General features: G+C 42.9%; 1 protein-coding gene across 2 annotated transcripts in view; it reads left to right on the forward strand.

Moving 5' to 3' along the window:
- LOC117530881 (poly(ADP-ribose) glycohydrolase-like) overlaps positions 1-26,517 on the forward strand; it is a 53,994-nt gene that overhangs the window by 5,606 nt on the left and 21,871 nt on the right. For both annotated transcript variants that reach the window (XM_034193829.1, XM_034193830.1), the window contains exons 7-11: positions 12,771-12,863; positions 14,850-15,004; positions 17,636-17,715; positions 17,809-17,869; positions 17,972-18,047. In XM_034193829.1, coding sequence (XP_034049720.1) covers positions 12,771-12,863; positions 14,850-15,004; positions 17,636-17,715; positions 17,809-17,869; positions 17,972-18,047 — 465 coding nt within the window. The remainder of the gene's footprint in view (positions 1-12,770; positions 12,864-14,849; positions 15,005-17,635; positions 17,716-17,808; positions 17,870-17,971; positions 18,048-26,517) is intronic.

A 26,517-nucleotide genomic window follows, 5' to 3' on the forward strand; every position in this document is an offset into this window, starting at 1 on the left:
CCCACGTCTTAAGAATGTAGAATAAAAATCTATTCTTGCTTGCAGTCTTTTTGATATTTATTAAATTGTTGTGGGCAGCACGGTGGATTAGTGGTTAGCGCTGTTGCCTCAGCGAGAAGGTCATGGGTTCAATTCCCACCTGTTGCCTTTCTGTGTGGAGTTTGCATGTTCTCCCCGTGTTTGTGTGGGTTTCCTCCGGGTGCTCCGGTTTCCTCCCACATCCATAGACATGCGGGTTAGGTGGATTGGAATCTTTAAATTATCCGTAGGTGTGCGAGTGGGTGTGAATGTATTTGTTTGTCTGTTTGTGGCCCTGTGACAGACTGGCGTCCTGTCCTGGGTGTACCCCACCTCGCGCTCTGTGACTGCTGGGATAGGCTCCAGCCCCCGCAACGCTTAATTGGACTAAGCAGTTGAAGGTGTGTGTGTGTCTGTTGTGTATTAAATTGTTGTGAATAAAATTCTTTTATTGTTAAATGGTTAAAAGGAAGGGGCAGTAATTTTACAAACAAGAGTATTGGGAGTAATTTTTTTTTTAATCATTTGCTTTTGTTAGGTTGCCTTGTTTTCTTTTCTTTTTTCTTTCTGTTATTAACATATGACTTGATTCAATCCTTCATTGAAAACTGGGTTAATCCCAAGAGTAGATAGCTTTTAAATGTGGTATACTATTATTTGCTCATTTAAATTATAATGAATATCACCTTGTTAAATATAAATCATTGGCCTTGCAGCATTTTTAGATGAAAGTGTGGGTAAGCTATAGTTTGTCAGACAGAAATAACATATGAGGGTAAGAATAACTATATAGAGATGCAGATGTTTTTCTTTAGCAATTTTGGGGGGTGCAGAAGTTAAACTGATGTTTTTGACTTTCAGAAATGATGACGATCTTTAAGGCAAACCACAATATTCACCATGTAGTCAAGACACCACTAAAGATACCACCTTAGTGCCTTAACTACATTGCAGTAGTGTTGCAAGACACTTAGAAGACCTCATCTAGACCTGCCAAGATGTCAGCAAGAACCACCAATGATAAAGATATCAATATGACACGTCACAAGTATGTTGCAATGCCAGTATATACAAAGACATTGAGAAGACATCGGCAAGACACAGCCACAGTTTGTGGAACGCAAGATAAATTCTCCTAAAATAAAAAGCATATTAGAACCTTTGCTTATGATGACTTATGGGCAGCTAAAGTGGAAGAATGTCAACTGTCTATCTTGAGTGCATCTTGGTAGTTTCTGGGTGGTGTCTGGTGAGGTGCATTTGTAACGATGTCTTTCTGTTTTATGGCCATTTTTGTCCCACTCACATGTTGAATACTCAAAGATGCTGGCAAGAAACCACAAAGACATAGACAAAATGCACCAGTACAGTCTTCTTGTGACAAGATAACATCTTAAAATTTGGATGTACAGTGACATGGTGCCCGGTTTCAAAAAGACACACGAATGCCATAGTGAATCTGGACAATTTTCAGAGTAGATCAGCATGTGTTGACAGCAGATTGTACACATTTCACTTGATTCAGTTCAATTTAATTTGTTTATATAGTGCCAAATCACAACAAAGCTACCTCAAGGCACTTCACACAAGTAAGATCTAGCCTTACCAACCCCTAGAGCAAGCACAGATGACAGTGGTAAGATTAAAAACTCCCTATGATGATATTAAGGAAGAAACCTCAAGCAGACCAGACTCAAAGGAGTGACCCTCTGCTTAGGCCATTGTAACAGTTACAAGGTTTTTGCAGTTTTACAGAGCTGAAGAAACGGACAACAGGAAATCAAACAACATAACGTAGCAAAAGAAATGAAGATGAATTTGATGAGAAGTCCATGCATATTGTGTTTTATTAAACACAATAAAAATATAAAAAAAAAGAAACTGCATGCGTGCATGACTAAACAAAAGCATGTTGTAGCTGTGATGTGAAGTAGCCACACCTGGTGGCATCAAGGTATAAAACTGGCCTAAAGTTGGGTGCAGGCCATGTTAAACACCCTGAAGGTGGAAACTGTCCTTTATAGCCACTATTGGTGATCACTGTGATATTGATGAGATTGTTTTCTTCCCTCTCTTGTGTCCGCTGTTATTTAATTACTACTTAAAGGATTTTATTAAGTAATATTTTAAATTAACAGAACAGACTTTGAAAAGGTTCCATCTGTCAGAGTTGCACACGTCAAGTGTGAGTTGGCCATATATGGTCACCTTGTGCAGTTTGAATTTTACAGGCTCCAGTGGTTAACACTCTGTTCCAAATACGAGGTATATTGTTTACATGATTATTTATTGTCCCCAGCTGCTGCCAAGTCATTTTCTTTCAGCTCAAGGGGAAAATAGGCCTGAGTGTCCTGTGATGGCCAGAGCCCTGTTCGTTGATTGGTCATTGCTCAGAGTTTCCACCCTCTGCTTCAGCCTGCTTTAGAGGTCATCCATCATCTGTTTTCTTGATGTGCTCTGTGTCATCCCGTGTCGAGAATCAGGGAACGCAGTGCTGCTGTCCGGCTCATGAAGCACTGCGAATATTCCACTTGGAGAGATAGGTTGTGTTGTGGCATGAGTGTTTGATCGAATAAGTCTCTCCTGAGTAACAACAAGCTTTTTTTTTTTTTAGTCTTGGTAAGAGAGCACTCTATCATATGCCTACGCTCTGTCCCGTAGTACCATCTATATAATACATGTTTTTTTTTTTCTTTCAACTTTCTTTTTCTTTTTGTATATTACACATCTAAGGATGTGAAATGGATTCCAGTGTGTCAAATATTTTTTTTTCTACACAAAAACAGTAACAGATTCCTCACACGGGGTTGCAGCCTTTCACAAGCAGAACACATGGCAACATAAACTAGTTGTTTGCCAAAAGGTCACATTTAGGACCTTGCAGAAATTAAAATGTCCGACATTAAATCTCAGAGAATATATGACTTTGCACTTGTGTTGTTTAATAAATCACATGTTGTGTGTCACAAATCATGGCCAAATGTGGAAATTATTAGATGAAAGCCGAACACGTTATGATACTGTAGCTTTTGGCTGACGTTTTGTTCATGCAGTTGGATTTCCACTGTGAGAAATCTGCTAAAATGTCAAATTATGCAGTAAAGTGCTTCAGCAATTGATTGCTTACATATATGAGTGGGTTAGGGGAAAGATGGTAATTCTGCATCATTGATAATTGTGTCATCGGTAAACATTGTCCAACTCTTTGCTGTGTGGCTGCATTTGAAAGTAAAATGAGGAAAAGTGGCTCAAATCGGCTTTTTTGGTTTTAGGTTTGCATTCAGAATTTCACATTAACACAGCACAAATGAGGCTTCATTTCTGAATTTGCTGATTTGACACAGATTCCCTTCACTTAGATTTTATAATGGCTGTGCATGTTGAAAATTGATTCAAAGCATTAGCGTTAGTCAGTCAACGTATTAGTTACTCAAAACAGAAGGCCTGATTTTTCAGAAAAGATGTTGAGAGGGATGTCTTTATTCTAGAATATGATCCATGAAATTTTGAGGTAGTTTTGACTCCAGAGATGAGCTCGGGACATAGGTCTGGGAGCATGCACTGGTGCTGCATGTTCTCACATTTGCCACACCACAGAAACACATTGGGTCCTGGAAGGCAAACAACTGGACTGCCCCACCTTTCATACGTCTGCCGCAGCCAGGTGAAACATGGGCATCCTCTTGGCCTCCTCCGTCCATCATGGTCCTCATCAGTGATCCACCGGCTGCATGCTGGATCAAGCCACTTGGCCAAAATGTAACATCCCTCACATCACAAAATAGTCATCTGAGTCTCCCTAAAATAACTGCTCACGTAAGAGTGGGATTGCACATTTAACTGGATTACAATTGGAATAATCATTAAAAAAGGTGCAATTTAATTTTAAATTAATAAATCATTGTACATTGTAGTGTATAGTCAAAAGAATTTATCAGTGGTAATCCACATCATGGGTTTGCAGAAACCCATTACACAGAATCATGGATTCATGGATTGTACGTGATCTTCTCCTTTTTCTCACCTAGTTGCTTTGGCATGGGGATGCTGCATTTCAGACCATATAGGCTGATTGTGAGTGTCAAACAAAGGCAGACATGAATGGCACAGAATGACAGACCAAGCACCTTCATTGAATATTCATTTCAGCATGTGTACCTTATGAATAACAGAATAGCGGCTGATAGACAGCATCGCTTTTGTTTATTTCTCTCTCTTTGTACAAGCCTAAACCTCAACTGTATTTTAGGTTATGCCAAATGAGTATTTTGTTTTTACACGGTCATACTTGTATAGATGCAGTGAAGAAGGTTTCTATATTGCTCAGCCCTGTTTGGAATAGGACCAGGCGCATAAGGCATTGTAGTAAATGTGTGAGGGAGCTCTGCCTGCTCTCTGCACACTCCCATCTTTCTTGATTACTTTGTCAGTTTGCCGTGATGTACAGACCTGTTTGAAGACATAGAGTTACCTCGGTTGATTTGATGCACTGTCTTGTTCTGATTTAAAGAGCATGCCTTATACGACCTCAGCTATAGCCACCGTCTCGTCCTGTCAGCCGCCTTCATTTATTGCACGCATAGGAAAAGTTTATGATGTAAACTAGGTCATTACTTATGACTGTTTAGTCAGGCTTCATTTGCCATAATATAAATCTTGTTGGCCAAATCAACAGTCAAGGCTTCGTGGTGGTGGTGCACATCATCTTTAATATTTCAAATGTTTGTTCATTTGCAATTTTTTAGTAAAACCGTTGAATCATCTGGCATGTTTGTGTAACCTTGATGAAATTACTTTCTGATTGATTATTTTGACACTTGGCACGTATCTGGAGGTAAATACGATTCACATAATTTCTTGTACGGTTTCATGAAAATGTACTTTTGTTCATTTTACTCAAAAGGTATTTTCACAATCCTGATGTCTTCTAACAAACGTAGGTGTGAAATAACAGTATACCTGAGTAAATACAAAATGTATTTTCTAAAGGAATTTATTTACTGTTGCACAGTTATCCAACATCTATAACACCAATATGAAAAGGAGCCCAGTAGCCCTCGTTTTAAATTGTGTGTGAGCGCTTGTGCTTATTTGTATGCCCGTGGGCATTTTGGTCTTAAAATGAGACATGGCCAGGCACAGTGCAGGGGATTAGCCATCATTTGCTAATTGACCAGTCACTGTTTTTAGTTTTTTTTTGCGATTAGTCGACTAGGCTAATCAAATCGTACATAAATTGCGGCTTATCGCACCTGCATGCAACTGTTATTTGTCTTTGAATGTTGCTATTGTTTGTTATATCATTTAATTATTGTGCGGAGGTGTGCATGTTTTTGGCTTGGTAACAACGTTGTCCATTGAGGAGGAAGATTTTTTTTTTTTTTTTTTTTTTCGCTGTAAAGTAGTGTTATAAAACATTAGCATTATCACATTTGCTTTTCAAACATAACATCGCTGTTGTAACGTTACAGCAAACACATTACATATGTGTGCTAAGGCTAATAAAATTGTCAGTTAATGTTAACTACAGCTATCAATATAAGTAAGTAGCTCACTATAGACATTAATGTTAGCAGCTAATGAGCCAGTTAGCTTACAGAGAGGACTGTCCCTCTTCATCTGAATCAGCCACAACATGCTACCGTCTCAGATGCTCCTGCATGGGCGATGTACTGCCGTCGAAGGCAAGTTCTGCCTGGCGGATTTTGTACGTTTTCTCTTTTTGTTAAGAATGCTCCCAAATGTTTGAGCTTTGTTGTCAGCTAGCCATGTTATTGTTTAGGCATAACTTTTCTGGTGTCACGAATACCACTACTATGCATGTGCATCAAGGAAAAAAAGGCAGCAGAAGGTACAGTGGCAGCTTTGAGAGAAAACAAGGCTTAAAAAAATAAGCAATGATGTCAGTTATTAAATTAGCCACTGATGATTTTGACAGTCAATGTAATTGTGACTAGTCCACTAATCATGGCAGCCCTTGATGAGTAGGAAGCGTTTGTACCATCAATCACCAAAAAGCTACTTCGAGTTGAATCTAGAGTTTTTTATTTATTTATTTATACGACACATTATTCAGATATGTCTTTGGTTCACCACACATACTGTATACACAAGGAAACCAAATTAAAAGTGACTAAAGTAAACATTAATGGAAAAACCATCACCTTACTGCATCACTTCAGAGAGGTTCTTTTGACGTGCTGGCACAGATCAGTCAACGTGCCGGAAAACCTCTGACTTGTCTGCCATCTGTGAAGCAGTGCACCAGTAGTTTGTGTACCTCAGGTCAGGTGACACTTAAAGTGGAGTTAAACATGATCCAAAGGTACGTGCATTGTGCTTTAACCTGGAGATGGTCAAGATGTGACCCTCTGTCACAGCATCCCAGTTGGGTTCAGTTCGGGACTTTGTTTCTGACACATTAGAATTTTTGTTTTGTTTTGTCTCCCGCAAACAAAGGTTTAGGTGGAGGTGATGGTCTGGAGGTTAACGAGGTGGGCTTGAGGGTGCTCGATTCTAATCACTGTCAGACAAGAAAATCACTAAGGGCCCTTGGGCAAGGTCCTCAATCCTTAAGTTGCTTTCTGTGTACAGTTGAGTGCTTCGCATGTCAGTACGTTGACATCGGTGTATGTAAATTGGTGAATGTGAGGCCTCATTGTAAAGCGCTTTGAGCATTTCCATTGTTTCAAAAGCGCTATGGAATTGGTGGTCATTATGACTTGAGACTTGTGACTTGCCGATTCGTGACTTGAGAGTAGGGATGGGTATCGAGAACCGATTCCTTTCGGGTATTGTTAAGAAATGATTTGATCCACCGACATTGATAACCTTTTTAACTAACGATTTCCTTATCGGTCCTTCAGAGTGGCCGTTGTTTTTGGGGGTGTTTGTCAGGAAAATTATAATTTCTCTACATTGATTACAGACCCTGCAGGGAGTATGTAATGCTGAGTTTACACATAACGACGATAAGTCACAAATGCCATGAAGTACACATTCTTGGCCGCTGATCACGAATGTGATTATTCGGGGCAGAGGCGTCAGGTGTCCTCAGGAACTGCTGCACCCTGTTACCACACGTTACGATTAATGGCACGTGTTGCTGGAGAATTATCAGGAACCATGACGCACGGTCAAGAATAGTGTTCCGCGTTGCTGCGCGTTGTTAAGTTCTGTCACGTTGTGAACGAGGTGAATTGTCTCCACACACACCCATATTCATCCAACCGAATTCAGATCGCTCCAGTTTTTCAGAAGAACTTTGTGACTGCATGCATAGTTGGCCTCTGTGCCATGGAGTGGTGCAGAGAGGAGGAGGACAGAGCCAGATGTGTGGCTTCATGCGGCTCCCGTCTCGCGCATTTTCCCAAACATTAGGCACATGCAGCAGGTGGAACACCTGCAGGAGCGCGCTGAAGAGCACTGAAATTAGTCTTTTAGCCGACTTGGTGTCAGCAGTCAAACTGAATGCGGTGCAGCAGGGTTTAATTGTGCGCGCGCTTCTTCCTCCGCCGGAGTGGAGGAGGTGCAGAGATGTCTGGCTGCACGTGATTCTCCTCTCGCTCCTCCGGTTCCTCTGGCTCAGATTCGTTCTCCTGCTCATCGGTTACAACAGCAGGTGGAACACCGGCAGGAGCGTCCTGAGGAGCTTCAGCAGGAACTGTGAGACGATACTTGGAGCAGAGTTTAATTGTGCGCACGTGACAGAAAACTGATTCATCGTAGTGTGCAGTGAAATGTGACGCCGTTACAAGTCGTGTCAAAACTTGACAGTTTCTGTGTCACTTCGTAATAACGCATGACAGTTTGGGCTCCAAGAACCATCACAGGAACCACTACGAACGTTGTCACATTCTATTAAGGATCACGACTCCTCAATACGCTCAGTTGCGACCTCCACGACGTGAGACGAAATGAGGGTGGTGTGTGACATTCGTGGAAGATTTTTTTGACAGGCAAAAACATGCTCCACGAATATCACGAGCCAACTCGTGCTATTAAGAAACCTATTCAGATGCGTTAAGTCCAGTGTTGCCACAGTTACTTTGAAAAAGTAACTTAGTTACTTTACTGATTACTCAATTGTAAAAGTAACTTAGTTACTTTACTGATTACTCAATTGTAAAAGTAACTAAGTTAGATTACTAGTTACTTTTTTAGTTACTTTTCCCAGCTGCCGACAACAACCCTCTGCCACCTCAACATGACAATGATACCTGTTTTGCCAAAACTCACTTTATAGTCACCCTTTCTTGACTTCAATGAAAATAAATACTTGTTTTATAAAAAGTAAAATAAAGACGTCTTTCTTGACCTCATATTTAACTGTTGACAGCACTGTAACAGTAAAACTTGCAATTTCGAGCCTACATTGTTTATAAAGGTAACTATTAAATTCTAACATTTTTCTAACATTTAAATTCTCTCTAAACATTTTACTTGTCGAAATTATTATTATTTTAAGCAATATTAGTTGTAGTAAAAAACGGCTTCAAAACTGGACCTTTAATCTAGGGGTGTTGTGGGGGGGGGGGGGGCACATCCCTGCCCCACGCCCCCATTCCATCTAGATTCGCCCCTGCTTTGGCGTTTGAGCACAAAGAATGGATAACATTTATTTATGCAGAAAACATGACCAGATTTACAGGTAAGAAAGTTTTATTGCGTTTTCACATCATGTGGTCCTCAGAAAGAGAGTTTAGGTGCATTTGAGTGGAAAATAGTGTTAGTTGTTGACGCGTCGCGAAGGATCAGCTGTTTTTAACGAGACGATACGGAGCGGCTCAGCTCAGAATTCTAAATAAAGGAGGAAAAAAGTATAAAAATGTCTTTGTAAAGTTCAGTGCAGGTGTGCTGATCACCGCGCTTTAAGAGGTGAGGACGAGTCGAGCAGCTGCAAAAAACCGCGGATTAAAAGCTCACAGCTCCCTTAAAGTGGGCAGTTCAGTCGAACCCCGACCTCCTGCCCACGGACCAAGTTTAATGCTGTTATCGACCCACAATGAAAAATAATAGTAACGCACAGTGACATGGAGAAGTAACTTTAATCTGATTACTGATTTGGAAAGATTAACGCGTTAGATTACTCGTTACTAAAAAAAGTGGTCAGACCGGCATCACTGTTTAAGTCACATTAAGAATGTCAGGAATGTGTCACGAATGACAGAAAAATGACATTCATAATGCGTCTTGGTTATGTGTAAATGCACCTTAATCAACTTTTCTGCAGCGCGGCTTTGCTTTGAACCTTGAACCAATCGAAGCAGTGATTTGCAGATTGAAGCAGTGCTTCCATCATTGCTTCGTTGATTCATTTTTTTCTTTCGCTTTCTTCCCTCCCTAAAACCCTAAAGAGCATATGGCTGTGAGTATTATTTACCTTTTTTTGGGTTAAACCGACCTGTTGCGGTCTTCTGAAAAGTTGATAGACGAATTTTATAACTTAAAAACGGGACCGATGCTAACACGTTAGCATGTCTATGGCATTTTCAATGTTAAAGTTAGCATTAAGCAGTTGCAGCTGTCAAGTGTTTGTCGTAAAAGAGTCAAATGTATTGCAAATTGTAATATTTTTGAATTTATTTTTGTTTATATATTAATAATAATAGCAAGCACAAGAATAATAGTAATAATAACTAATCTAATGATTATATACAATTTTAGAGAAAGAGACAAAGAACCTGAATAAAAACAGAAAATATAAAACCAACTAACAATGAACATACATAAATAAATAAATACATACATACAGAAATAAATAAGTGTTTCCTGTGAACACCTAGTGACTCTCACACCTCCATTTCATCCCTGTCTTATTTAAGTTTAATGACAGTTTGTTTCGGTAAAACCATATTTTCAATGTGTTAATTTCTTCAGTGATTTCCTCCAGAACTATCTGCCAGTCTAGAAAACTGCTGCATCCTAGTAAGAGCAGAATACTACTGGAATGAATTTGAATAAGGAAAGTTGTTTTTTTTTTTTTTTTCTTTTCTCAACAAAATGGATGCTGCACTCACTCCAGTTTATTGTCTGGAATAGTCCCAGATTGCATTTCAGAGCTTCTAGAAGTCAAACATTTTCGTGCAGGTGGTGTTGGGGGTAATTTTGGGTTTCAGCTTTTTTTGTTTTACACCACTTTCTTCCCTGAATATGTGAAATCGAGAGTCACTTTTGTGTGGATTAAAGTCACTAACTGGGACTCCTATCTTGTTGCAAGAAAGTAACAAGAATTGTCTTCCGTTCTGTTCACGCGGCTCAACTTAACTAACTTCAAAGCGAAACACCGTTTGGTTTATTTTTATTTATGTCCAGAGATCAAGGATACAGTGACCAATTTCATATTTATTTACTTTAAGACTCAATGAAATACATAGAAAACCTGTAAAGTATACTTTTAGTACAAAATTCACAAGAGGTATCGATAAGAGAATCAATAAGGAATCGGATCGATAAGCAGAATCGATAATGGCATCGATATCGATAAAATCTTATCAATACCCATCCCTACTTGAGAGTGACTTTGTCCCACCTCTGGTGTTTTGTAAGTGCAACTCCTAAATGGAGGGCTGGATTTCAATGAAACTGAAACTAACTAATTACTGAACTAACTTTAATTTTACGTTGTCTGTTGTTTTTTTTATTTTTTTTTATTTTATGTTCAGAATAAATCTTCTTTCAATTAAAAAAAAAAAACTTCACAGAATTGTACCCACACCATATGAAGATGTGTATGAATGAAAATAATTCGGCTCCTACTTCCTCAGCATGAAATAATTTGATTTTAGTTTGTATTGAATCTGCCACATTGTATTTGTCAATTATATGTATGAAGACATTGGTTGGGCTCTTCATTACAGAAGTTCACCACAACAGAGTGTGTGGGTGTGGGTGTGTGTGGGGGGGGTATCCTTTTGTGAGCTTGCTCACAGATCTGTAGTTTCTTTTGAACCATTTGGATGTGGAAGTGCTCTTTTTTTCAGTTCATTTTGTCATTGTTTAACCCAGTTTCCATCTAAGCTTCAGCTCACATACTGGTGACTTTCAGAGGACAATCTCTCTTAAAATTGTCTTGTAGTATATAGCCTGTTCCATATATATTTGGGCATTGATGCAATTTTTGTAATTTTGCCTGTACCACCTCAACAATGGAGTTGAAATGAAATAGTCAAGATGTACTTGTTGTATAGACTGTTAGCTTTAACAAAAAACATCACTGGAACTCTTGTGGTCTTTTGTGTGTAGTGTCTCTGTTTTCAGAGCTCATAAGTAATGGACAAATTTAATATCTCAATTATTTTAATGCAAATCACTTTTACAACCCCAATTCCAATGAAGTTGGGGCGTTGTGTAAAATGTAAATAAAAACAGAATGCAATGATTTGCAAATCCTCTTCAACCTATATTCAGTTGAATACACCACAAAGACAAGATATTTAATGTTCAAACTGATAGACTTTATTGTTTTTGTGCAAATATTTGCTCATTTTGAAATGGATGCCTGCAACACATTTCAAAAAAGTGGGGACAGTGGTATGTTTACCACTGTGTTACATCACCTTTCCTTGTAACAACACTCAGTAAGCATTTGGGAACTGAGGACACTAAAGACACACTTGTTGAAGCTTTGTAGGTGGAATTCTTTCCCATTCCTGTTTGATGTATGACTTCAGTTCAACAGTTGAAGACTACAAAGCCACACTGTTCTAACACGTGCAGAATTTAGCTTGGCATTGTCTTGCTGAAATAAGCAGGGACGTCCTTGAAAAAGACGTTGCTTGGATGGCAGCATGTGTTGCTCCAAATCCTGGATGTACCTTTCAGCATTGATGTGCCATCACAGATGTGTAAGTTGCCCATGCCATGGGCACTAACACACCCCCATACCATCACAGATGCTGGCTTTTGAACTTTGTGCTGGTAACAGTCGGGATGGTCTTTTTCCTCTTTTGTCCGGAGGACACGACATCCATGATTTCCAAAGACAATTTGAAATGTGGACTCATCAGACCACATCACACTTTTCCACTTTGCGTCTGTCCATTTCAAATGAGCTCGGGCCCATAGAAAGCGGCAGCATCTCTGGATGTTATGTTGTTAACTTGCACTTGTAGATGTAGTAACGAACTGTGTTAACTGGCAATGGTTTTCTGAAGTGTTCCTGAGCCCACACGGTAAGATCCTTTACACAATGATGTTGGTTTTTAATGCAGTGCCGCCTGAGGGGTCGAAGGTCATGGGCATTGAATGTTGGTTTTCGGCCTTGCCTCTTACCTGTAGAGAGTTCTCCAGATTCGCTGAATCTTCTGATTATATTGTGGACTGTAGATGATGGAATCCCTAAATTCTTTCCAATTGAACATTGAGAAACATTGTTCTTAAACTGTTGGACTTTTTTTTTTCATGCAGTTGTTCACAAAGTGGTGTTCCTCGCCCCATCTTTGCTTGTGAATGGCTGAGCCTTTTGGGGATGCTCCTTTTATACCCAATCATGACACTGACCTGTTTCCAATTAACTTGTTCACCAATGGAATGTTCCAAACGGGTGTTCTTTGAGCATTTGTCAACTTTCCCAGTCTTTTTTGAAATGCGTTGTATTTTAATTATTTACATATTTGTAAAATTGTCCATGGTCTTACATTTTTCATATGGATCTGCACTGCCTCCGCTAATCAGCGCATACAGCTAATGATGTCACAGCTGAGTTCCATGGCAAAGCAACAAACATAAACATATCTCTTCGTCTCTCCAAGGTCCTGGAGCCTGATGCTGCTGAACATCTGTTTGGCTCCTTGCTGCCAGACATGGTGCAATTAGCACTGAGAGCATCTGAGCTGTGCACTAAGGTAAATATTATCACTAAGCAAGTGATATTGACTCACTGGTCTATTTTGTGAAATATGAGGTTAAGGTTTGTGGCTATTCATGCTCATTCTTTAGATGTTTTAGTCTATGTTTAGAAATACAACTATTTAGCCTGTGGATGAAGATGAGCAACATCTAGCTGCTGCTGATTCTCACTTAGAAGGTTTTTATGTGTTTATTTGTCAACAAGTTTGGTAGAAAAACCTTGTTCTTATTCGATAGAAAATGACTGTAATTGATGGATTCTGCAAAACTGTTTTTGATATTGGGAAAGCGGTTGATATGAGAAGAAGCTTTTATTTTCTTCCTCAAGATATAATTATGTCCTTCTAAAGTAAGTACTTGTTTGTTTGTTTTTTAAGTGAAAATTCGCTGAAACCTTCACTCAACAAGGTTTTTGCGTTATCCGTTACAAAATTACGAGGTCTGTTAGAAAAGTAGCCGACCTTATTATTTTTTTCAAAAACCATATGGATTTGAATCATGTGTGATTACATCAGACATGCTTGAACCCTCGTGGGCATGCGAGAGTTTTTTCATGCCTGTCGGTTACGTCATTCACCTGTGGGCAGTCTTTGAGTGAGGAGTCGCCCACCCTCTCGTCGATTTTTCATTGTTTAGGAATGGCTCAGAGACTGCTGCTTTGTTTGATAAAAATTTTTTCAAAAGCTGTAAGGCACAACTGAGTGGACACCATTCGATAAATTCAGCTGATTTTCGGTAAAAATTTTAATGGCTGATGAGAGATTTTGGTCTGGTAGTGTTGCTTTAAGGACGGCCCACGGCGCCTGACGGCGATCTGCGCTTCAAGGCGGCAGCGTCTCGCCGTTTCAAGTTGAAAACTTCCACATTTCAGGCTTTGTTGACCCAGGAAGTCGTCAGAGAACAGAGAACTTTCAGAAGAAGTCGGCATGAGGAGTTTATTCGGACATTCCATTGTTAACGGACATTTTGTAATGAAAGAACGTGCAGGCAGAGTCGCATGTCGGGCCGGACCCGACCGCGGGGGGTCGCGACAGGAAAAACACCTCCGTTGGAAACCTTAACGGGCAAGTTGGAACATGCCCAAGCTGTTAAACAATTTCTCAGTTACTCATTTGTTGAAAGCCATCAAAAGCCGCCTGAATTTTACAAATGGTTTTCAACACGGAGGTGTTTTTCCTGTCGCGGCGCACACAGATTCGCCGAGTCGTCACGGAAACGACTCGGCGAATTTGCGCGCACGTCTTTCATTACAAAATGTCCTTAAACAGTGGAATGTCCGCATAAAGTCCTCATGCCGGCCTCTTCTGAATCTTCTCTGTTCTCTCACGACGTCCTGGGTGAATTAAGCCTTAAATTAGGATGTTTTCAGCTCGAAACAGGCCGACGACGGCGCCTGGAAGCGCTGCGCGACATCCCGCTCCGTGGGAAGTCCTTACAGCGACAGAAACACCCCATAATCTCTCATCAGCCGTTAAACTTTTCACCGAAAACCAGCTAAATTTCTCGAATAGTGTCCACTCGGATATTCCTCACAGGTCCAGAAAAAATTTTGATAAAGCAACGCGCGCCGTCTCGAGCAGCGTGTGAAACAAAGGAATTCAGCCGAGAGGGCGGGACCACATCTCACTCAAGGCCTGCCCACAGGGAAATGACGTCACCGACACGCGTGACAAAACTCACGCATGCGCACGAGGGTTCAAGCATGATTGGTGTAATCGCATGTCATTCAAATCCATATAGTTAAAAAAAAAATAAAAGTGTCGGTTTCTTATCTAATACACCTCATATACAGATTTGGAGTATCGATCACTTGTGAGTTAGGATGAGTTGATTGTAATCACAATGGCTGATTCAAGAACCAAAGAGTGGGACCAAATTAGGACCTTTATTTATGTAGCATACGTCAGTGTTTTTTTGTTCATCTGATTGACATATACAGATTATTTTGACCTTCCTCAGTTGTACCTCTGTTCCTCCTCCAGCCAATACCCCTCCTGAAGGTGGGGATGAACCACTCCATCACAATGTCTCAGGAGCAGGTGGCGTGCCTGCTCGCTAACGCCTTCTTCTGCACTTTCCCTCGAAGAAACTCCAGAAGAACTGAATACTGCAACTATCCAGACATAAACTTCTTCAGGTACTGTAGGAATGTGGTACTGGTACACATGATGTATGAAGTATTACTGTGACAGGTAGTCAGATTTCCATGAGGGGGCACTGCTGTCTCTAATTTTCCTAAGGCATTATTATTTCTACTGCATGAGTGTTAATGCAAATATTCAAATCAAGTTTGGCAATGTGCCTATATTCAAACAGTCTTAATATACTAATGAACAGATGTTAACTAAAACAATCAGTTCTGCATATTTTAAAAGCCACTGTCAACCTTTTAAATTGTGTAATCATAATAAGCGCAGCAGACACTGACTTTACGCATGTGTTTTGTTTTTTTTAGAATCACAAGGTATCATTTTATTTTTAGAATTCTCACAAATTTTGACAAATAACCTATATCTAAAAAAAAGGAGACTGGAAGCAGTTATTCAGTTTTACAGCTTATATAACAAAAAGGCTAAGATACAGTGCATACCATTATCTTTCTGCACTGTGAGTGGGTTTACTGTTTAAAAACTAGAATGACAATTTCATGACGTGCAGCTATTTTATTAAAAACCTAATTATCTTTTGGAATAGACAATAAATAACTGTGATGTGTCTGACATAAATTTAATATTTTCTGTTGATTTATTGACCATTATGAATTGGGCACCTCTTATTAGTCATTTTGGCTTTTGCGCACCCTTGTTCGTGTTACCAGAACAATGCATCTTCCCTCTTCATTGGTAATTGACAGACAGAAGGGTTTATGTTGTCGGTGTAATTATTGTCAGCATTTATTGCAAAAACTGCTAGGGTGGAGTAATGCATAGATCCTGATCCTCCAGACCACTGCTCAGTTATTTCTACCATCTCTGTTGGCATCACAGTGTAATTACCTAAATGGAAGGACAAATTAGATTAACATTGACCCAAATGGCTGTTTTGACATCGGAGAAGGTACTGGCTTTTCTGTAGAAGTGCACAGCATTTATTTTCCTCAGTATTTTTTTTTTCACATTTTTTGTTTTGCTGTAATTTGAAAGGAAAGTTAGTCCTTTCTTTCATGTAAAGATCTAGAAATTGTTCTTAACTATACACTGATATGGTTCATTGTAGATATTAAAGGTGCTATTTCTTTTGGGATTTTGTGGGGGAGCACTTTCAGTACCGATTGGGCACTGCAGTCTCTTTTGAGGACGGACGCGAAAGGGGGACTTCTACTTCTGGGGGACCAACCATGGCATTTTTGATGGGTTTTTGAGGAAATTACATACAAACAAAGTGAAAATGCAAAGAAAAAGTTACGATATGGTGGGTTTCTTGTTAATTCAGAAATGTTGTTTTTTTTTCTCTCTGTTTGCCACTGTGGTTGCTTTTGCTTCTTTCCCGTGCTACACCACAGCTTTCTGCACAGCTGTAGGGAGAGTCATTGATATTATGTAATTGTGCATTAATTTTCTATTCCCCAGAGAACTGGTCATACTCCATTACTAAGAGCCTGATTTCACTAGTGGCCAGCATATGTCAAAGACATTTTGCCCTGAAGACTACATCATGCACAATTGTTTTTATTAACCACTCTGACAGAAAGGAGAAATGAATGCAGGATTGGACTGCTATGAATGACTTTCTGATGCCCTGAAGGGCTTTCAAATGCATCAAGCCTTTGCTATTATTTCATTTTGCTCCCATAATTTTTTTTTCCTCTTTGTTGTAGCATGTGATGGAGGCACTAGAGTTTTTTGGAGCATTTGCTTGAAGGGGAGATGGTTGCTTTAGTGCTGGAAGTGAATTCAGACCCACTTGCTGCACCTCAGTGGTAGCAGCTTTGTGTGTGCATGTTGTTTTTTAGGGGGCTTGACCCCTTGCCTCCTGAGGACGGTGGTGCTTTGAAGGAACTCTGAGCTTCTTAATGTGTCTCCAAGGATGGAACCATGTTTTATTGTGTGTGTGTGTGTGTCTCTCTCTGTGTGTGTGCATGCGTGCGTGCGCATGAGCACTGTGAAACGATGCACGAGTGTAGTTCTGTGATGGCAAGCCTGGGGCAACTCTGTTGTTGCAAGAGTGGAGGAGCTCCTACATAATCGGCTAGTGACTGAAAGAGAATGAGAGTGAGCGTTGAACTAGTTCAAATCAAAAGTTAAGGCATGACTGAATTCACATGGCCAAAGTGGAGATCTTGTGTCTACACAGCAGTGGTGTCATTTTCTTGGCCTTCCCTGTACGTTGTTGGTCCAAAGAGTTGGTTATTGACTGTTATTCTATTTTGACGGCTTCCTAAAAAGCAGAGGAACTAAGTCTTAATATAGGCCCTGAGGTGCGTTTGTGCAGGTACATGAAGCCGATGAGAGTCTCTGACTCCTCCTGGACAGGACGCCAGTCCGAAGCAGGTTATTTCCCCAGCTAAGGCCAGTATCCATTTCTAGCTGAGTGGACATAGACAATGCAGATAATTGTCTTTTCCAAGGACACAGACAGGTAGCACTAGCAAGATTTGAACAGAGGTCTACAATCCCTGGTCCAGGCCATCTCATATTCCACTGAGCTACCGATGTATAAATAAATAAATACAAGATAATTGAGGCTTAGCATTTTTTTTTCTAAAGAGGTTAAAAAAAGTTTAATATCCCTCAGATTTTAATGAAATTTTATCCGATTGTGCTTGCAGGCTGTTTGAAGGGGCCTCTGCAAAGAAGATTGAGAAGATCAAAACCCTGATGTGCTATTTCACAAGTGTCATGGAGGAAAGTAGGTGTTATTCTTAAATAATTTGAATTTCATCTAATTATGCATCATTTAAAGTGAGACTTCATGTGTATATTCTGACTTTTCTGTTTCCAGAGCCAATTGGGCTCATAACATTCACACGAAGAAGTCTGGATAGACCTGTCAATTGGAAAAGGTGTAGTATTTTTATGCTATAATAAACAAATGTTCCCAGATTGGCAGTTACTTTCTATTCTGCATTTGCTGAAAGGAAAGGTCAACAGATTCTTTGTTTCAGCTCACAGTGTCAACTCACAAGGCTTCATATTGCATGTGAAGGGACCATTGAGGATGATGGCTATGGAATGCTTCAGGTAAGACACAGTTGCAAAGGAATTAACCAGGAACTTTCATGCCTGTTTCATTCTCCGTGAACTCCCATCTGTTTCTTGTACTGAAGCGTCTCCTGGATTGGTTACTGGGTTGTACAGGGAGCACACACTCTATTTTCTGCCAAGGATGTTAGTGTGGGTCCTCCAGTCTGGTTGGCTGGATCGTCCATCTTGGCTACCACAGACCATGGATGAATTGTGACTATTCTCAGAACAAAGTACATATGCAAATGTGCAAGGTTCTGTTGGTGTGGTGACTTCCAGGATATCTCTTATCTGAATGATAGTGAGCTGAAGTGTTTGCTGACTGTGTAGGAACTTTTCAGAACAGTAGATGTCTTTTGGGAGCGGTTGAATATCCAGAAGACAATTGGCAGTCGAGCAGGTGTGAGCTGAACTGGATATCTTGTGTCTGAGTGACTGAGACTTTTCATCAGTTGTTTTGCAGTTGATACAGGAACCATGTAACTAACTTTCTAGGTGATGGTGTGTTTTGTCGAAGACTTTGGTCAGTCTTTTGGTTGGGTTGGTTTGGTTTTGGGAATTCTTCTATGCTGGCCTCACAACGGACACTGACTCACTGGCTTACGAATAATGCAGCCTGTGTCTTTGGGCTTGTGATCTGCACCTTGTATATTCAGTTACCCCCTCATTGCAAATAATGACTCACATATGATTGTTTAGTTGCAACATTTTTTGTTATTGCTTGTTCTGTCAGTCTTGTATGGGCATAGCAGATGGCCACCCCACTGAGTCCTGTCTGCTTGAGGTTTCTTACTGTAAACAAAATTGCTGAGGGGGGGTTTCATTGCCGCTGTCACCTCAGTGTGCTTGCTCATGAGGTGGGTTAAGGTCTAGACCTTACCCAAGTACAGCACTCTGAGGCAACTTATGTTATGATGGGGCACTGCATAAATAAATGTAATTGAATGCATTATTATGTATTTTGGAGAGCCGTTGCAGAGATGCATTGTTTTACTGAATGGAGCTGATTGCTTGACACATCCTCCTCATTATGTAGTGCTTTGAATCTTTTATTGTTGTACCCAGTAAACTGCCATATCCCAGAGTCTTTGTCCAGAATGCTTACTGTTGCCAAACAGGCCTTTGAGGGAGCTTGTGACACATCGGAGGAAGTGTGTGTGCTGGGACTGGGTTCAGGGCCCATGAGCCTCCTATGCTGTCTGTGTCGGCCATATTTGCCGCACACTGTCAGAATGGCTTCCTCTGCCTTTCACCTTTTGTTTGCCTCCAGTCGCCACCAGATGACAGTTGATGTGCGCATATGACCAGCTCCGGGGCACATTGCAGCCTGGATTGATGGACGCTGTGGTGACGTGGGGGAGTGCTGACAGCCTGTCAAAGCTGACTTTGGAGGCTGGCTTGCTGTCCCAAAGTTGAATGACCATCTCAGGGAGAACTGATCTCAGACTGCTGCTGCACAACCCTTTCTAGCTTCCTGTGTTTGTGATTGGTGTTGGTCTGAGCTTTCCACAGTCCAATGAGCAACATCTCTCACTTATGAAATATAAGCATTGTGTTTCACATGACTGCTTTTATACTAAACCAGTCAGATGTCACGCTTGTTTTGAATGATGCATTTTTTATTTTGAATTATAAACAGGCTAAAATAAACAAGTAAATCGGTGTCAACCTTTGATCTATGAATGAAGCACAAATGTCGGAAAGTATCGCAGACATCATTCAGCAGTCAGTTTACCAGAATGTCACGAGTGGAGAGAGAGTTTACTGTCGGCCTGCTCTCCCGTTTTGATATTTGCTGCTGGCAGCAGCACACTTAATAGCTGCTTCTGGGGAGAGCTGATTCTGGCATGTGGCACTGATGTCTGAGTAATAGTTCCAACTCAAGCCACCTTCCCATTCTGTATGTCAGAGATTCTGTCACAAATTGAAGAAAAAGGGCTGACACCCTTTCATGACTTGTTTTCTTCCTGTTACACATGTTTTATTGCTCTTGAACTTTGTGCCATGGGGGCCAATGTTTTAGAAGCGTTCAGTGAAACAAAGGACGCCACCAGCTGATTGACACTACTTCAAGCAGAAGTGAAAATGCAACGGTAAGACTGGTTGGAGTGAAACAGGTTGAATTTCTTGGCACTGACATGGTCCATCAGTCTATACTTCTGTCATGAAATCTCGTTAACACATCTCCTAGATCATTACGCATACAGATGTGGTATAGTTATAGATAGAGTTGGGTTGACTAATGAAAATCATTAGTGGACTAGTCAGGTGCCATTAGTCTTCCGATGTCCTCACTACAAGGTTACCACATTACAACCCCTGGCAATAATTATGGAATCACTGTACAAGGGCACTTATGATCATCTGCTCAGTGGCTTAAAGAAGCAGTTTGTGCTTGTAACAAAAACATTAATTATCTTCCGATGGCTAAAGCAGTTTTTGTTTGTGTTGTTATACAAATAATGAATGTTTGAGTTCAATGGTACGAATATTTCATGAGGTGAAATCTAGAACATACCATTTATGTTCCAGATTTCACCAAAATAATTATTCGTTCCATTGAAAGAATGTAAACATTCATTACTGTGGTCCCTCGTTTATCGCGGGAGTTACCTTCTAAAAATAACCCGCAATAGGCGAAATCCGCAAAGTAGTCAGCGTTATTTTTTTACAATTATTATAGATATTTTAAGGCTGTAAAACCTCTCAGTACACACTTTATATCCATCCATCCATTTTCTTCCGCTTTATCCGGAATCGGGTCGCGGGGGCAGCAGCTCAAGCAAAGCCGCCCAGACCTCCCAATCCACACACACCTCCTCCGGGGGAACCCCAAGGCGTTCCCAAGCCAGCCGAGAGATGTAGTCCCTCCAGCGTGTCCTGGGTCTTCCCCGGGGCCTCCTCCCAGTGGGACGTGCCCGGAACACCTCTCCAGCGAGGCGTCCAGGGGGCATCCGGAAAAGATGCCCGAGCCACCTCAACTGACTCCTTTCGACGTGGAGGAGCAGCGGCTCGACTCCGAGCTCCTCCCGAGTGACCGAGCTCTTCACCCTATCTCTAAGGGAGCGCCCAGCCACCCTGCGGAGGAAACTCATCTCGGCCGCTTGTACTCGCGATCTCGTTCTTTCGGTCATGAGCCAAATCTCATGACCATAGGTGAGGATTGGAACGTAGATCGATCGGTAAATCGGGAGCCTTGCCCCCCTACTCAGCTCTCTCTTCACCACGACGGTCCGATACAGCGAACGCATCACTGCAGATGCTGCACCGATCCGTCTATTGATCTCACGCTCCATCCGTCCCTCACTCGTGAACAAGACCCCGAGATACTTAAACTCCTCCACTTGAGGCAAGGACACTCCACCGACCTGAAGAGGGCAAAGCACCTTTTTCCGGTCGAGAACCATGGCCTCGGATTTGGAGGTGCTGATTTTCATCCCGGACGCTCCACACTCGGCTGCAAACCGCCCCAGTGCACGCTGAAGGTCCTGATTTGACGAAACCAACAGAACCACATCATCCGCAAACAGCAGAGACGAGATTCTGTGGTTCCCAAACCAGACCCCCTCTACACCCTGGCTGCGCCTAGAAATTCTGTCCATAAAAATAATGAACAGAACCGGTGATAAAGGGCAGCCCTGGCGGAGGCCAGCGTGCACTGGAAACAGGTTTGACTTACTACCGGCAATGCGAACCAAGCTCCTGCTGTGGTCGTACAGGGAACACATAGCCCTTAGCAAAGGACCGCGGACCCCGTACTCCCGGAGCACTCCCCACAGGGTGCGCCGAGGGACATGGACGAATGCCTTCTCCAGATCCACAAAACACATGTGGACTGGTTGGGCAAACTCCCATGAACCCTCGAGCATCCGATGGAGCGTGTAGAGCTGGTCCAGTGTGCCGCGACCAGGATGAAAACCACACTGCTCCTCCTGAATCTGAGGTTCGACCATCGGTCGAATTCTCTTCTCCAGTACTCTGGAATAGACCTTACCGGGGAGGCTGAGGAGTGTGATCCCCCTATAGTTGGAACACACCCTCCAGTCCCCCTTCTTAAACAGAGGGACCACCACCCCGGTCTGCCCATCCAGAGGCACTGTCCCCGATCGCCACGCGATGTTGCAGAGGCGTGTCAGCCAAGACAGCCCCACATCCAGAGACTTAAGGTACTCAGGACGGATTTCATCCACCCCAGGAGCCTTGCCACCGAGGAGCTTTCTAACCACCTCTGTGACTTCGGCCTGGGTAATGGATGAGTCCGCCTCCGAGTCCCCAGTCTCTGCTTCCTCTTCGGAAGATGTGACAATGGGATTTAGGAGATCCTCGAAGTACTCCTTCCACCGCCCGACAACATCCCCACTCAGGGTCAACAGCTCCCCACCCGCACCGTAAACAGTGCTGGTGGAGAGCTGCTTCCGCCTCCTGAGGCATCGTACGGTTTGCCAGAATCTCTTCAAGGCCTTACCGATAGTCCTCCTCCATAGCCTCCCTGAACTCCTCCCAGACCCGAGTTTTTGCCTCTGCGACCACACGGGCTGCGGCATGCTTGGCCTGCCGGTACCTGTCAGCTGCCTCTGGGGTCCCACCTACCAACAAAGATAAGTAGGACTCCTTCTTCAGCTTGATGGCATCCCTTACTTCCCTTGTCCACCACCAGGTTCGGGGATTGCCGCCGCGACAGGCACCAGAGACCTTGCGACCACAGCTACGAGCAGCCGCATCGACAATGGAGGTGGAGAACATGGTCCACTCGGACTCCATGTCTCCAACCTCCCCCGGGATCTGGGAGAAACTCTCCCGGAGGTGGGAGTTGAAGACCTCGCTGACAGAGGGTTCCGCCAGTCGTTCCCAGCAGACCCTCACGATACGTTTGGGCCTGCCAGGTCTTACCGGCTTCCTACCCTCCCAGCGGATCCAACTCACCACCAGGTGGTGATCAGTTGACAGCTCTGCCCCTCTCTTCACTCGAGTGTCCGAGACACATGGCCGAAGGTCAGATGATACGACTACAAAGTCGATCATCGACCTCCGGCTCAGGGTGTCCTGGTGCCACGTGCACTTATGGATACCCTTGTGCTCGAACATGGTGTTCGTGATGGACAAACTGTGACTAGCACAGAAGTCCAACAACTGAACACCACTCGGGTTCAGATCGGGGAGGCCGTGCTTCCCGATCACCCCTCTCCAGGTCTCGCTGTCGCCGCCCACGTGGGTGTTGAAATCCCCCAGGAGAACAGTGGAGTCCCCAGTCGGAGCGCTATCTAGTACCCCTCCCAGGGACTCCAGGAAGGTCGGGTACTCTGCACTGCCGCTCGGCCCGTAGGCCGAGACAACGGTGAGAGACCTGTCCCCGACCCGAAGGCCTAGGGACGCGACCCTCTCGTTCACCGGCGTGAACTCCAACACTTGGCGACTGAGCTGGGGAGCAATAAGCAATGCGACCCCAGCTCTCCGCCTCTCCCCGTGGGCGACGCCAGAAAAATGAAGCGTCCAGCCCCTCTCCAGGAGTTGGGTACCAGAGCCCAAGCTGTGCGTGGAGGTGAGCCCAACTATCTCTAGTCGGTATCTCTCAACCTCCCGCACAAGCTCAGGCTCCTTCCCCCCTAGCGAGGTGACATTCCACATCCCAACAGCCAGGGGCTGTGAGCATGGACCAGGCCGCCGGGCCACCCGCCCTCGACCGCCACCCAATCCTCTCTGCACCCGACCCCCATGGCCCCCTCTGCAGGTGGTGAACCCACAGGAGGGCGGGCCCACGTCACTCTTTCGGGCTGAGCCCGGCTGGGCCCCATGGGCTAAGGCCCAACCACCGGGCGCTCGCACGCGAGCCCCAACCCCAGGCCTTGCTCCAGCGTGGGACCCTGGCTCCGCCATACCGGACAACGTCACGGTCCTTGATCTTTTACTGGTCATACACACTTTATACACTTTTCTCAAACAGGCATTAACATTTTCTCACTTTTCTCTCCTGTGTAAACACACTCTTTTTTCTTCTGGGCGAGAAGATTATAAACAGACGCACGCAGAACACAATGCATGTGCTCTCCCTTCGCTCACTGCCTCCGAGGGTACAGATGCGGGACCTGCAAAGAATCCACATGGCCACGGAGCTCTGCGGTTACCGAGACCATGCAGCGGGCGCTGCAGATTTTTCTGCAAGAAGTCTGTCCTTGCGGGCTGGCGGAGTGCTCCGCATCAAAACAGCGAGCGTAGTTTCTGGACCTGTTGCCAGACTTGTCCGCAGCTCCACACAGCAGACGGGGGCAGTGTGAGTGGCCCGCTGCCGAGCCCGCAGACTCAGTAAGCGCATCGGAGGCAGTGAGAGCAATCGCGATGATGCCGACCGGTGCTGCAACCGGCCCCCCTGATAAGGACGCAGAACACAATGCGCTGTTTAATAAAAAATAAAAAAAAAGAAGCATACAAAATTGCACTAAAAAAAATCCGCGAGGCTGCGAAAGGTGAACTGCGTTTTATATATCAGCTAAAATAGATACTTGTCATTTGATATTTTCTTAATTTCTAAACAACAGAAAAGGGACTTACATTTTTGTGTTCCACTGCTGCTGAAGTCAAAATTGTGACGTATACTCCGTGATGCTGTGCACTGACTTCGGACTTGCATAAAAGTCCAGCCAAAAATGATGCCAGCTTTTCATGCGTCAAGACGGTTTGCAGCGGAGTGGATTTTTTTGTGTGTATGTTACAAAAACTAGCACCGTCAGTTAGCTCAATTAAATTGTCTCGCTTCTGTCGTTGTCCCACGTGCACGCGCTGCATGCATGTACTACCAAAACAAGGACTGTGTATTTCCTCAGTGCAGCAAAAATAATCAGAGAAATTAGTCCAGCTTTTCATTATAACTTCATGTTAATTAATTTAATTTAATTAGCTTATAATGCGCCAAATCACAGCAAAAGCCGTCTCAAGGCGCCTTACATAAAACAAGTCAACATAAAATTGAATAAATAATTAAAAATGAATAAAAAATTCAAATACATAAATAAAAACAGAAGTAAAAGAATAAAACAAATAAAAATAAAAACTATCCATAAGAAAGATAATAAAAATAGGTTTTGAGTCTTGACTTAAAAATGTCCACAGACTCAGACTGCCTCACGGTCGCAGGAAGACTGTTCCACAGGGTGGGTGCACGATACGAAAAGGCTCTTTGGCCTGCTGACTACTTCTTCACCCTGGGAACACAGAAGTCCTGCAGCCTCCAGACGGCTTATAGTACAGTGGATTTGTTTTGTGTGTACGTGCGCAAGCGCGTTGTGCGTGCGTGCTTGTGCAGAGTGCAGTGGTACCAATTGTATGGAACCAAATCACACTCTAAATGCAATGCATCACAAATGGGACGAATAATCCATGTCATGTGACATACAAAGCACCAACCAAATGACAAGGATCCACTCAGCCGTTTTATAAAAATATATAAATGATACACCAGGTTTTAAAACATTTCATTGCATGGTATGTTCATCTCACATATGATCATCTGTTCAGTGGCTGAAAGAAGCAGTTTATTCGATTTTGTGCCCTTATAGTTACATTAAATAGCAAGTTAGCTGTGCTCCTTTACACCGTGTGTGTTTTATAAATGAATATTATAGCGATTAAATCCATTTTGCTTCTTCTTGCATGAAGTGATAAATGCGACTTATACTCCTGTGTGACTTATACGAGGGCTGTCAATAAAGTATAGGTCCTTTTTATTTTTTTCAAAAACTATATGGATTTCATTCATATGTTTTTACGTCAGACATGCTTGAACCCTCGTGCGCATGCGTGAGTTTTTCCACGCCTGTCGGTGACGTCATTCGCCTGTGAGCACTCCTTGTGGGAGGAGTCGTCCAGCCCCTCGTCAGAGTTCCTTTGTCTGAGAAGTTACTGAGAGACTGGCGCTTTGTTTGATCAAAATTTTTTCTAAACCTGTAAGGCACATCGAAGTGGACACGGTTCGAAAAATTAAGCTGGTTTTCGGTGAAAATTTTAACGGCTGATGAGAGATTTTGAGGTGATACTGTCGCTTTAAGGACTTCCCACAGAGCGGGACGTCGCGCAGCGGTCCCAGGCGCCGTCGTCAGCCTGTTTCAAGCTGAAAACCTCCACATTTCAGGCTCTATTGATCCAGGACGTCGTGAGAGAACAGAGAAGTTTCAGAAGAAGTCGGTTTCAGCATTTTATCCGGATATTCCACTGTTAAAGGAGATTTTTTTAATGAAAGACGTGCGGACGGATTGCAGCATCGGCTCGCAGCCGCTGCGACGCTCCACCACAGGAAAAACACCTCTGTTGGAAGCCTTAAGGACAAGTTGGAACATGTCCAGCTGTTAAACAGTTTCTCATATACTCACTCCACTGAAAGCCATCAAAAGCCGCCTGGATTTTACAAATGGTTATCAACACAGAGGTGTTTTTCCTGTGCCGCCGCACCGCGCCGGCTGCGTCCCGACGCGCGGAC

This window comes from Thalassophryne amazonica, chromosome 18 (assembly GCF_902500255.1).
Source record: "Thalassophryne amazonica chromosome 18, fThaAma1.1, whole genome shotgun sequence".
In the NCBI taxonomy this organism is placed as follows: Eukaryota; Metazoa; Chordata; class Actinopteri; order Batrachoidiformes; family Batrachoididae; genus Thalassophryne; species Thalassophryne amazonica.